At 44.7% G+C, this 14,368-nt stretch overlaps 1 protein-coding gene across 1 annotated transcript in view; it reads right to left on the bottom strand.

Moving 5' to 3' along the window:
• The window catches only part of adgrv1 (adhesion G protein-coupled receptor V1), an 810,104-nt gene that overhangs the window by 750,887 nt on the left and 44,849 nt on the right, over window positions 1-14,368 (bottom strand). The window contains exons 6-7 of the mRNA XM_068029668.1: window positions 2,739-3,304; window positions 228-498 (exon numbers count right to left, since the gene is read on the bottom strand). Of these exons, the coding sequence (XP_067885769.1) occupies window positions 228-498; window positions 2,739-3,304 (837 nt within the window). The remainder of the gene's footprint in view (window positions 1-227; window positions 499-2,738; window positions 3,305-14,368) is intronic.

Here is a 14,368-nt window from a genome sequence, read left to right as displayed (position 1 = left end):
TTTGCAGCAGTGGCTGCACTTCTGAAGTATCTAAGAGGCTGTGAAGTGTTTTTGGATGACTTGAGGTTGTGAAAGGTGCTTTATAAATGCAAGTTCTCATTTTCTTTCTTTTTACTTAGACCATTTATTGGTCATCAAAATGTTATGCAAAGCAGTCTTGCATACACTTAGGAGTACACTGAAGAAAATGATAATGCATGCCTGAACAGCAGTTTTATTAAACATACTTGCATGGGTTCATCCAGTTCTGCTCCTCCCTTTATTGTACTGTTTAACAGTTGGAAAAGGTAAGCCTCCGCTTCCTCGGGTGAATTATCATTAATTATGTTTAGATGCACTGTGGACAACATCTGCCCTTCCACAAGGTTTAGAGTTCCTGAAGCTGGCATGAGGTCAGCCGTGACAGCAGAAAAGTCACTATTGCTCCTTGTAATAAGCCAGTTCACCGAAACGTTACCATGTGTCCCACCATTCCTTACGATGGTTATTCCATCAAACCTGCAATCAGAATATACAGAGGAGGATTAGTACATGGATTAACGAACACTGTGACAATACAGTAAAAGCTTTATTATCAGGCACTTTACCAACTGGAAAGCTCTGTTATTCAGAATTTCTGAAATCTTCCAAGGCTTGTCTCCCAATGCCGAGTTTCCCAAGTGCAGTCGATTGTTTTGGCACTACTATACTGTAGTTCGTGATGCTGCTGATAGTTATCTTAGTGGTGCTGCTGGCAGTCCATCTCATAGCCTTGCTGTGCTTATGCAGTATTGCCATTTATCTCCCCATCACCTTCTACATCTTGTGCTTTAGAGTAATTTATACATTAAGTTTACTGTTCCTCAAGAATTCTATCCATCTTTACTGCCTCAGGATTTCTGTATTGTACATCTTTTTGTTCTTACATGTAATCATTTCCCTTAAAATTTAAACTATTGCAATTTATTGCTTTGGTAGTACCACTCTTGAATAATCAGAGTTTTTGATTACCCGACACCTCTCAGGTCCATCGCATGCTGGATAACAAAGTTTTTACTGTAATTGGATTTGTATGGGCATCTAAAATCTGTCATTCTTCAAAGCTTTATTTCTTAAGCAGTTATTTATATGTAATTTAGCAGTTTGGATGAACTATATAAAATCCGACAGAACATTAGCCACATGTAGGTTTAATTATCACCCTTCTGTAGAAGAATAATTTTATTAGGGCGGCACAGTGGTGCAGTGGTTAGCACCGCAGCCTCACAGCTCCAGCGACCCGGGTTCAATTCTGGGTACTGCCTGTGTGGAGTTTGCAAGTTCTCCCTGTGTCTGCGTGGGTTTCCTCCGGGTGCTCCGGTTTCCTCCCACATGCCAAAGACTTGCAGGTTGATAGGTAAATTGGCCATTATAAATTGCCCCTAGTATAGGTAGGTGGTAGGGAAATATAGGGGACAGGTGGGGATGTGGTAGGAATATGGAATTAGTGTAGGATTAGTATAAATGGGTGGTTGATGGTCGGCACAGACTCGGTGGGCCGAAGGGCCTGTTTCAGTGCTGTATCTCTAAACTAAATTAAAACTAAACTAATGTCACAAAGACTGATAAAAGATTGCCAGAGGATTTTCTGCTGACCTAAATTAATCTCCAACTTCTACACAGACCCCAAACTTCCCTATTTCTGAACACAGCCCAGTGTCTCTGAATCCTACATTAATTCTGGATTACTCTCCAACCTTCTTGGTTGATTATGAATCTAGTCTAGTTGAAACATTTCTCTGACAAACTTTCATACTGTGTCGGATTGTTTCTAACATCTGTTTAATAGCTGCTGCCCCAGGTCTGAGCTTTCTTACTTTTCCACCTCCATCATACTTTCCTCACTTTCTACATCCTTTATGCTCCTTATGCCCTTGTCTCTGTCTTTGCTTCTTATAACCCCAACCTTCCCAGACTGATTACCTCAATCCTGTCTTCCTTACTGGTTGCACTCACTGCTGCTTTCCTGCCAAACACCTTGACCACCATTGTCCCAGACATTCATTGCTCCTAGACAAGCTTACCGCCTCCTTCTACCTCAATCAAGGCATCCTTTGCTGGTTCTTGTAAACAGGTCTGCTCCAGTGATCTCTTCTAGCCCGACATCTCTAAGCATACCCTTTGATCCTTCAACACCAGCTCATTTTCATCCCTCAGTTCTACTACTGGTAGTTTATTCTTCAGTCACCTAGATCCTGCCCTCCAGAACTCCCTCCCTCAGCATCTCAACTTTGACAGCTCCTTCCCTGCCTTCAAAAACCATAAGATCCGCTTTTTGGACTGAGCTTTTACTCCCTTGTGGTCTCCTTACATTTCTATAGAGCTCATTATATACTCACTGTACGTTATAAGGCTTGAGTTAACATTGGTAGATAAATAAGCAATTCAGAATTTGGAATGATGAGAACAGGAGATATTAATAAAAGAAATTTCCAAAGAAATAGATGAAATAAATTCATCTTTTAGGACGATCCAGTTAAGTAAAGTATAACGTGAGCATCAGATTATAAAATAATAATAAATTACTTCAATTATTATGTTTTAGTGCAATCTCAATGGTTGTGCCCTTATAATTTGGAAAATGCATCATTGAAAGAAAAATTTAAGTCAGTATTCAGTCACTCCAGCTAGATGAAAAACATGTAAGATTGTTTCTGAAAACCAAAGAACATATGTTAGTACAAGAAACTGGAACACAGAGAAATTGCATTATACCCTACCTTGTGACCATGTCTTCATTGATGACAACTTTTTGTGCCAGCAGACTGCTGCTAATTGACAGAACTCCATGAGGTTTGTCATTTGGCTCAATAATAATCTGAACTATATTGGGAGTTAGCAGTACTGCATCTCCCTTTATTGTATCTTCAAGTAAGACAACCTGAAATGACTCTGCAATTTCAGGGATAGAATCATTGATAATGTGAAATTTCAAATTTACTTCATAAAAATAAGGTGGGAAAAGAATGGTTCTGTTTGGTTGGAGATCAAGAAAATCAGACTGTAACAATGCACTGGCAGAGCTGTTGCCAGTTACTATCCGGTAGTTAATAGAAACCAGAGCATCATCAGAACCAATTATTTTTCCATCCTGGTCCCTCCCACGAATGACTGGTATGGTAATCACATCAGCTGTCTCTGACACTGTGTACACTGATTGTGCTAATCGCAGCGGGCTATCATTTTTGTTGATTTTAAGTTGAAAACTGCTTTGTGTAGCATTGATTTCAGCTCCTCCTTCAACGTTCAACAGCTGGACAGCGAAAACTTCATCATTTTCAGGAATCTGGAAGAACAAAAGAAATGTCTTAAATGCGGACAACTAAATCTTTGATTTAATTACAGTAATTCCCAGTGATTGAGGAGGGCAGGATCATTACTCACTAGAAAGCCAAGAATTGGGGCACTACCGTAAATGGCAGAACCCTTAGGAGTATTGACAGGCAGAGAGATCTGGGCATACAGGTCCACAGGTCACTGAAAGTGGCAACGCAGGTGGATAAGGTAGTCAAGAAGGCATACGGCATGCTTGCCTTCATCGATCGGGGCATAGAGTATAAAAATTGGCAAGTCATGCTGCAGCTCTACAGAGCTTTAGTGAGGCCACACTTAGAATATTGCGTGCAATTCTGGTCGCCACACTACCAGAAGGACGTGGAGGCTTTGGAGAGAGTACAGAAGACGTTTACCAGGATGTTGCCTGGTCTGGAGGGTATTAGCTATGAGGAGAGGTTGGATAAACACGGATTGTTTTCACTGGAACGAAGGAGGTGGAGGGGTGACATGATAGAGGTTTACAAAGTTATGAGTGGCATGGACAGAGTGGATAATCAGAAGCTTTTTCCCAGGGTGGAAGAGTCAGTTACTAAGAGACATAGGTGTAAGGTGAGAGGGGCAAAATTTAGAGGGGATTTGCGAGGCAAGTTCTTTACATAGAGGGTGGTGAGTGCCTGGAACTTGCTGCCGGGGGAGGTGGTGGAAGCAGGTACGATAGCGACGTTTAAGAGGCATCTTGACAAATACATGAATAGGATGGGAATAGAGGGATACGGTCCCCGGAAGTGCAGAAGGTTTTAGTTTAGGCAGGCATCAAGATCGGAGCAGGCTTGGAGGGCCGAATGGCCTGTTCCTGTGCTGTACTGTTCTTTGTGCTTTGTACCCAGGTGCCAAATCTCATTTAAATATCCTCCAAATCCCAGGTAGTGGGAAGGAGGGAGTATCCTCCATATGCCCATCCCACTCCGTCTTGTGGAGTTCCTAAGTCACCCTGCAAATTAAGTTGCCATCAGGCTTAACTGAAGTTCCACCCGCAGAATGGCATGACACTGCTCTGATCCTTCTTCCGCCCATGGAAGGCAGATTATGATAATTACCCTGTCACTGCATAATGGAATGGGTTCTATGGCTTAATCTATGGATGCATGGGGTCCCACAGAGTCACATCATGTTGACAAAGATGGGATCCTGGAATTTTGGGGCTTTGAGCTTTAGATTTCTGAATAGTAAATCCCCTTAGAAGCTTGGAATTCACCACAGATTTGCATTTTAAAAAGAGATGCAGTCTGAAATAAAGCCATTAAATAACTCAATTCACACCTTACTTATCATACATTTGAGCCGAGAAAAGCAAAAATTAACATGACAATAAGATTCAGGATAAGTTCAGCAGTTCATATTTGTATAACTATAATTTGTATGTTAAATTAGTCACAGGAGAATTATAGTTTTAATGCAGGAACTAAATGTATGATACATTCTGCAGCATTGACCACTCCTTTGCAGTGATGGCACATGGATGCATGGACAGGCGGCCAGGTGCTCTCCCGCTCTTGTTCAGTGTGGATGTAAAGAGTGCGCCATGAAAGGACTGAGGCAGACAGGGATGACGTAGATGACACTACTCCCGAAGGGACCCCATCTTCTGATGCTTCCCCTCAGCCCCTCTGACAGAGACACATGTGATGCCTCAAGCCCCCATGGCCAAGGCAACCCCTGCAAAACTGCAGGTGGCACAGCCTGTAGCAGTGCCTGTGAGGAAGGGCAGCACAGGCATCTCAACCACCGGGACACACTCAAGCAGCCTCCCTCTACGTCTGCTTCAGCCTCAAGGGAGCAGCCCATAGAAGCTCTGTCATGGTCCTGTAGTTTTTTTTCTCCGGACTGTTCTACTATGGAAAACCCCTTCGGATGGCTGTGAAGACTTGAAGCAACATTGGACTGTAACTTTGCAAGGACTCAATTTTTTTTCTATTTTTAATGCTGTTTATATCTTCATAGTGTTTAAGAATTTAGTTTTTCTAATTAAACAGTTAATTTGTTGATTTAAAGACACCTGGTTTGGTTAGCCTTAGCACAATTTGGCTGGGTCTTTCTTTAATTTGGAAAGTTTAAAATGATATGTTAGGCAATCTGAGGAGGGACGGGATTGAATTAACAGTGCGTTTCTCCCACCACAATCAGAATCGTAGATTTTGATTGGGGGCTTTGACTGGAGTGGTCAATCGTAACAGCTCTTATAAAAGCGGCGGTCGCATCACTTTGGGGTTCACTTGGGTGCAGCTGGTTAAGCTTCCATCAATTGCAAGAATGCTAATGAGACGAAATGGGTAGTCTCTGGTCCCTTACATGCGTCATGCTGTTTTATTGGAACAGTGCAACATCAGCATGAGATGCTGTCTGTGTGAGACAACTGTGAGTGGCCGGTGGAGATGCACTGTTTGATGATTACTGGACATCAGGATGGCCTTGCAGCACAGCCTGCTGGTTCTCATCAACTCTGAAGAGGTGAAGTGCTCTTCCACATTGTCCTCCTCTAATTCCACCCATCTCTTCAGGGACACCTTGTGCAGAGCACAGCAGATACCACAATGCAGGACACCCTTGGAGCAGCATACTGGAGGGTGCCCCCAGTCAAGATACTGGAACTGCATCTTCAGGACACCAATGCCATGCTCAATGGTGGCTCTTGTGGCAGCTGTTGTATTGCTCCTGCAGTTCCATTGTGGGGTTGCGCAGAGGTGTAAGCAGACATCTCTTCAAAGGATGTCCCTGGTCAGCAAAAGCCATCTACGGAGACTATCTGCTGGCATGAACAGCTGCAGCACCTGTGACTGCCTGAGGATGAATGAATCATGACAACTGCCAGGAAACCTAGCACACACCTGAAGGAAATGTTTACAACAGTCGCACATCAGCTGAACGCTGAATGAGGAAACCCCTTCCTGTTGATAAAAACACTGGGCTGCACCGCCACCTTGTTGACCACATGAGTACAGTCAATCACACCCTGTACCTCAGGGAATCCTGCCATGGAGGCAAATCTCACGGCCCTCTGTGCCTGACTGGCTGCATCTGTGGCAAAATGATGAAGTCTGATGCCCTCTTATACAGGGCATCTGTCATCTGAGTGAAGCTGCCACGGGCAGCCACTTGCGATATTCCACAGAGGTTCACTGCCAAGCCCTGAAACAAGCCAGAATCTAGAAAATTCAAGGCAACTGTCACCTTGACAGCTACTGGTAGTGGGTGTCCTTGAGGCCTAAAGTCCTCCTCCAGAAGGGCGCTCAGATCAGCCACCACTTGCCTCGACAGGCACACCTGTCGGCCGCATTGCTGCTCAGACTCGTTAAGGAAGCTGAGCCTTTGTCGGTAAACCCTATGCTGTGGGTAGCACCTTCGTACCCCACCTGCCCCTCACCCAGCACTTCTGCATTCCTGTGCACCAGGAATGCCTTTGTTGCCGGGGCAGCTGCTCTTCCTCTGAGTAGGGGGCCCCCATGTTTATTCATTCTTTAATAGGATGTGAGCGTCACTGGCAAGGCCAGTATTTATTGCCCATCCCTAATTACCCTTGAGAAGATGGTGGTGAGCCACCTTCTTGAACCCCTGCAGTCCATGTGGTGTAGATATACCCACAGTGCTGTTAGGAAGGGAGTTCCAGGTTTTTGACCCAGTGACAGTGAAGGAATGGCAATATAGTTTCAAGTCAGGATAGTGTGTGGCTTGGAGAGGAACTTGCAGGTGGTGGTGTTCCCATGCATCTGCTGCCCTTGTCCTTCTAGGTGCTGGAGGTCATGGGCTTGGAAGGTGCTGTCGAAGGAGGCTTGGCAAGTTGCTGCAGTGCATCTTGTAGCTGGTACACACTGCTGCCACTGTGCATCAGTGATGAAGGGAGTGAATGTTGAAGGTGGTGGGTGGGCTGCTTTGATCTGGATGGTGTCGAGCTTCTTGAGTGTTGTTGGAGCTGCACCCATCCAAGCAAGTGGAGAGTATTCCATCACACTCCTGACATGCCTTGCAGATGGTGAACAGGCTTTTGGGAGTCAGGAGGTGAGTTACTTGCCACAGAATTCCCAGTCTCTGACCTGCTCTTGTAACTACAGTATTTATATGGCTGGTCCAGTTAAGTTTTCCATTTTCAAAGAAAGCCTGAAGATTGGGAGCATTTTCGAAACTAGCAAAGGGTGACCAAAATGTTGATAAAACGGAAAAGAACAGAATATGGGAGTGAGCTCGCCAGGAATATAAAAACAGATTCTAACAGCTTTTATAACTATATAAAAAGGAGAGTACCAAAAGTAAATATTGGTCCCGAAGAGGCAGAAAGAAGAAAAACTATCATGGGGAATGAAGAAATGGCAGAGATGTTGAACGAATATTTTGTGTCTCTCTTCACAGTAGAAGACATTACATATCAGAAATAGAGGGTAACGAAGAGGATAATGTGAGTGAGGAACCTAAAGCAATTAATATCAACAGAGAAAAAGTATTAAAAAAACTTAAGGGACTATAAGCCAACAAATCCCCAGGACCTGATGGCCTAATCCTCGGATTCTAAAAGAGGTAGCTGCAGGGATAGTGGATGCATTTGTTATGATTTTCCAAACTTTCCTAGATTCTATAATGGTTCAAGTGGATTGGAAATTAACAAATGTAACACAACTATTCAAGAAAGGAGAGAGCAAGAAAACAGAGAATTACAGGCCAATTAGCATGACATCAGTTATCAGAAAAATGCTGGAATTTATTATTAAGGAAGTCTTAACAATGCACTTAGAAAATCATTGTATGAACAGAAAACACAAACATGGTTTTAAGAAAGGGAAATCGAGATTGGCAAACTTATTTGAGTTTTTTGAGGATGTAACTGGTAGGGTAGATTAAGGGGAGCCAGTTGATGTAGTATACTAGGATTTCCAAAAGGCATTCAATAAGGCCCCCACAAAAGATTAATACACAACATGAGGGCTCATTGGTAATATATTAGCATGGATAGAGGATTAGTTAATGGACAGCAAGCAGAAAGTAGGGATAAAAGGGGCATTTTCAAGTTGGTATACTTTAAGTAATGGAATGCTGCAAGGATCAGTGCTTGGGCCTCAGCAACTTACAATCTATATCAATGACTTAGACGAAGAGACCAAGAGTAATGTATCGAAGTTTGCTGACAATACAAAGCTAGATGGGAATATAAGCTTCAAAGAGGACACAAAGAGGGCTGCAAAGGGAGATAGACAGGCTAAAATGAGTGGCCAACAAGCTGGCAGATGGAGTAAAATTTTGGGAAGTGCGAGGTTATTATCTTTGGTGGTAAGAATAGATAAACATTTTTTTAAAAGGCGTGCAACCTTTAAATGTTAATGTTCAGAGACACTTGGATGTACTAGTACAAGTAACACAGAAAGTTAGCTTGCAGGTATCACAAGCAATTAGGAAGGCAAATGGCATGTTGGCATGTATTTCAAGGGGATTGGAGTACAAGAATATAGAAACATAGAAAATAGGAGCAGGAGTAGCCCATTCGGCCCTTCGAGCCTGCTCCGCCATTCATTATGATCATGGCTGATCATCCAACTCAGTAACCTGTTCCTGCTTTCGCCCCATATCCTTTGATCCCTTTCGCCTCAAGAGCTATAACTAACTCCTTCTTGAAAACATACAATGTTTTGGCCTCAAATGCTTTCTGTGGTAGTGAATTCCACAGGCTCACCACTCTCTGGGTGAAGAAATTTCTCCTCATCTCAGTCTTGAAAGGCTTACCCCGTATCCTTAGACTATGACCCCTGGTTCTGGACTCCCCCACCATCGGGAACATCCTTCCTGCATCTACCCTATCAAGTCCTGTTAGGATTTTATAGGTTTCTATGAGATCCCCCCTCACTCTTCTGAACTCCAGCAAATATAATCCTAACTGACTCAATCTCTCCTCATACGTCAGTCCCTCCATCCCAGGAATCAGTCTGTTAAACCTTCGCTGCACTCCCTCTATAGCAAGAACATCCTTCCTCAGATAAGGAGACCAAAACTGCACACAATATTCCAGGTGTGGCCTCACCAAGGCCCTGTATAATTGCAGCAAGACATCCCTGCTCCTGTACTTGAATCCGCTCGCTATGAAAGCCAACATAGCATTTGCCCTTTTTAATGCCTGTTGCACCTGCATGCTTACCTTCAGCGACTTGTGTACGGGAACACCCAGGTCTCGTTGCATATTCCCCTCTCTCAGTTTATAGCCATTCAGATAATAATCTGCCTTCCTGTTTTTGCTACCAAAGTAGCAAACTGGGCGGCACAGTGGCGCAGTGGTTAGCACCGCAGCCTCACAGCTCCAGGGACCTGGGTTCGATTCTGGGTACTACCTGTGTGGAGTTTGCAAGTTCTCCCTGTGCCTGCGTGGGTTTTCGCCGGGTGCTCCGGTTTCCTCCCACATCCAAAAGACTTGCAGGTGATAGGTAAATTGGCCGTTGCAAATTGCCCCTAGTGTAGGGAGGTGATAGGGAATTTGGGATTACTGTAGGGTTAGTATAAATGGGTGGTTGCTGGTCGGCACAGACTCGGTGGGCCGAAGGGCCTGTTTCAGTGCTGTATCTCAAAAATAAAAGTGGGTAACCTCACATTTATCCACATTATACTGCATCTGCCATGCATTTGCCCACTCACTCAACTTGTCCAAATCACCCTGAAGCCTCTCTGCATCCTCCTCACAACTCACCCTCCCACCCAGTTTTGTGTCATCTGCAAATTTGGAGATATTACATTTAGTTCCCTCATCTAAATCATTAATATATATTGTGAATAGCTGGGGTCCTAGCACCGATCCCTGCGGTACCCCACTAGTCACTGCCTGCCATTCGGATAAAGACCCGTTTATTCCTACTCTTTGTTTCCTGTCTGCCAACTAATTTTCTATCCATCGCGATACACTACCCCCAATCCCTTGCGCTTTAATTTTATAGGCTAACCTCTTATGTGGGAAAGCCTTCTGAAAGTCCAAATAAACCACATCCACTGGCTCCCCCTCATCAACTCTACTAGTTACATCCTTGAAGAATTCTAGTAAATTTGTCAAGCATGATTGCCCTTTCGTAAATCCATGCTGACTCTGTCCAATTCTACCACTGTTCTCTAAGTGCTCTGCTACAAAATTTTTGATAATGGACTCTAGAATTTTCCCCACTACCAACTGGTCTATAATTCCCTGTTTTCTCTCTATCTCCCTTTTTAAATAGTGGGGTTACATTAGCTACCCTCCAATCTGCAGGAACTGTTCCAGAGTCTATAGAATCTTGAAAGATGAACACCAATGCATCCACTATTTCTAGGGCCACTTCCTTAAGTACTCTGGCAAGTAGATTATCAGGCCCTGGGGATTTATCGGCCTTCAATCCCATCAATTTCCCCAACACCATTTCTCTACCAATACTGGTTTCCTTCAGTTCCTCCCTCTCACTAAACCCTGTGTTCCCCAACATTTCTGGTTTGTTATTTGTGAACTCCTTTGTGAAGACAGAACTAAAGTATGCACTTAGTTGGTCAGCCATTTCTTTGTTCCCCATAATAAATTCCCCTGTTTCTGACTGTAAGGGACCTACATTTGTCTTCACCAATCTTTTTCTCTTCACATACCTATAGAAACTTTTACAGTCAGCTTTTATGTTCCCCGCAAGCTTACTCTCGTACTCTATTTTCCCCTTCTTAATCAATCCCTTGGTCCTCCTTTGCTGAATTCTAAACTTCTCCCAATCCTCAGGTCTGTTGTTTTTTCTGGCAAATTTATATGCCTGTTCCTTGGATCTAATGCTATCTCTAATTTCCCTTGTAAGCCATGGTTTGGCTACCTTTCCCATTTTACTTTTGCGCCAGACAGGAATAAACAATTGTTGCAGTTCATCCATGCACTCTTTACATGTTTGCCATTGCCTATCCACCGTCATCCCTTTAATTAATGTTTCCCAATCCATCATAGCCAACTTGCGCCTCATACCTTCGTGGTTTCCTTCATTAAGATTCAGGACCCGAGTCTCACAATCAACTACGTCACTCTCCATCTTGATGAAGAATTCTATCATATTATGGTCGCTCATCCCCAATGGGTCTCGCACAACTAGATTGTCAATTATTCCTCTCTCATTACACAATACCCAGTCTAGGATGGCCTGTTCTCAAGTTGGTTTCTCAATGTATTGGTCCAGAAAGCCATCCCGTATTCTTTTCTGTTGGGCCTCCTTATCTCGAGAGACAATGGATACGCGCCTGGAGGTGGTCAGTGGTTTGTGAAGCAGCGCCTGGAGTGGCTATAAAGGCCAATTCTAGAGTGACAGGCTCTTTCACAGGTGCTGCAGAGAAATTTGTTTGTCGGGGCTGTTGCACAGTTGGCTCTCCCCTTGCGCCTCTGTCTTTTTTCCTGCCAACTACTAAGTCTCTTCGACTCACCACATTTTAGTCCTGTCTTTATGGCTGCCCGCCAGCTCTGGCGAACGCTGGCAACTGACTCCCACAACTTGTGATCAATGTCACAGGATTTCATGTCGCGTTTGCAGACGTCTTTAAAGCGGAGACATGGATAGCCGGTGGGTCTGATACCAGTGGCGAGCTCGCTGTACAATGTGTCTTTGGGGATCCTGCCATCTTCCATGCGGCTCACATGGCCAAGACATCTCAAGCGCCGCTGACTCAGTAGTGTGTACAAGCTGGGGATGTTGGCCGCCTCGAGGACTTCTGTGTTGGAGATACGGTCCTGCCACCTGATGCCAAGTATTCTCCGGAGGCAGCGAAGATGGAATGAATTGAGACGTCGCTCTTGGCTGACATATGTTGTCCAGGCCTCGCTGCCATAGAGCAAGGTACTGAGGACACAGGCTTGATACACTCGGACTTTTGTGTTCCGTGTCAGTGCGCCATTTTCCCACACTCTCTTGGCCAGTCTGGACATAGCAGCGGAAGCCTTACCCATGCGCTTGTTGATTTCTGCATCTAGAGACAGGTTACTGGTGATAGTTGAGCCTAGGTAGGTGAACTCTTGAACCACTTCCAGAGCGTGGTTGCCAATATTGATGGATGGAGCATTTCTGACGTCCTGCTCCATCCCGTATACACTCCATGAATTCCTCCTCTACAGTATTGTGATGAATTTAATTTGCCCAATCTAATAGCAGATTAAAGTCACCCTTAATTACAGATGTTCCTTTATCGCATGCGTCTCTAATTTCCTGTTAAATGCCCTTCCCAACATCACCACTACAGTTTGGGGGTGTATATACAAACCCCACTAACGTTCTTTGCCCCTTAGTGTTTCGCAGCTCTACCCATACAGATTCCACATCTTCAGAGATAATATCCTTCCTCATGATTACGTTAATTTCCTCTTTAACCAGCAATGCAACTCCACTGCCTTTTACTTTTTGTCTGTCCTTCCTGAATACTGAATATCCCTGGATGTTCATTTCCCATCCCTGGTCACCCTGCAGCCATGTCTCCGTAATCCCAACTATATCATACCTGTTTACATCTATTTGCGCGATTAATTCATCCATTTTACTGCAAATGCTCCGCGCGTTAAGGTACAAAGCCTTAAGGCTTGTCTTTTTAACATTACCTGTCCCCTTCTCACTATTTTTCACTGTAACCCTGTTTGATTCTGGCCCTTGATTTCTCTGTCTATCACTTTTCCTATCTTGTCTTTGATTTCCCCCCCCTCCGCTGACTCCTTGCAAAGGTTCCCATCCCCCTGCCATTTTAGTTTAAACCCTCCCCAACCACTCTAGCAAATAATCCCCCGAGGACATCAGTCCCGGTCCTGCCCAAGTGTAACCCGTCCAGTTTGTACTGGTCCCGCCTCCCCCAGAACTGGTCCCAATGTCCCAGGAATCTAAAACACTCCCCCTCACACCATCTCTTCATCCGATATATCCTGCTATTTCTACTCTGACTAGCACGTGGCACTGGTAGTAATCCTGAGATCACTACCTTTGAGGTCCTACTTTTCAACTTACTTCCTAACTCCCTATATTCTGCTTTTAGGACCTCATCCCTTTTTTTACCTTTGCCGTTTGTACCAATGTGTACCACAACCACTGGCTGTTCACCCTCCCCCTTCAGAATGTCCTGGAACCGCTCTGAGACATCCTTGACCCTAGCACCAGGGAGGCAACATACCATCCTGGAGTCTCTTTTATGGCCACAGAAACGCCTATCTATTCCCCTTACAATTGAATCCCCTATAACTATTGCATTCCCACACTTTTTACTCCTCCCCTGCGCAGCAGAGCCAACTGTGGTGCAACGAATTGGGTTGTTGCTGCTTTCCCCTGAGAGGGCATTCCCCCCAACAGTATCCAAAGCAGTATATCTGTTTTGCAGGGGATTAGTCACAGGAGATTCCTGCACTGCCAGCCTAGTCCTCTTGCTCTGCCTGGTGGTCACCCATTCCCTTCCTGCCTGTGGGGTCTGAGTCTGAGCCGAAGGTGTGACCACCTCTCTATACGTACTATCCACGATACTCTCCGCCTCGCGGATGTTCCACGGTTTCCCCAGCCGCCATTCCAGCTCCGAAACCTGGGCTTCCAGGAGCTACAGCTGGAGACACTTCCTGCACACATGCTGGTCCCGGGCACTGGAATTGTTCCTGGCTTCCCACATAGAGCAGGAGGAGCACACCACAGCTTTGAGCTCTCCTGCCATGACTTAACCCTTTAAATTAGACCTTTTGGAGGATGCTTAATATCAAAATAATATCAATTACTCTGGCGCCCTTCTTCCCTGGTCCTCGTTACTACAGAACTCCTGAAAAAACACTGCTTACTATATATGAAAATAAACTGTAGACCTTTCTTACCTTAGTTACTAAGCCAGCTATTTAGAGCTATTCCCTAACGGCAGTTACTCACCAACCAATCACCTTGCAGCTTTCCTGTGATATCACTGTTGACTTTTTTTTTCAAACTCCGGTGCACCAAGACTGCTCTCCCGGAAGGTAAGAGACTGGGCCTCGATCCTCGGGTTCAATTTATGGGCTCCGCTCTCGGCATTCTCCCCACAGGTCCGGTCCTCTCCGCTCCGCTCCCGGAAGGTA

Source organism: Heterodontus francisci, chromosome 4 (genome assembly GCF_036365525.1).
Source record: "Heterodontus francisci isolate sHetFra1 chromosome 4, sHetFra1.hap1, whole genome shotgun sequence".
NCBI lineage: Eukaryota > Metazoa > Chordata > Chondrichthyes > Heterodontiformes > Heterodontidae > Heterodontus > Heterodontus francisci.
The sequence above is the reverse complement of the archived record's forward strand: the minus strand, read 5'-3'. Positions and strand labels throughout refer to the sequence as shown.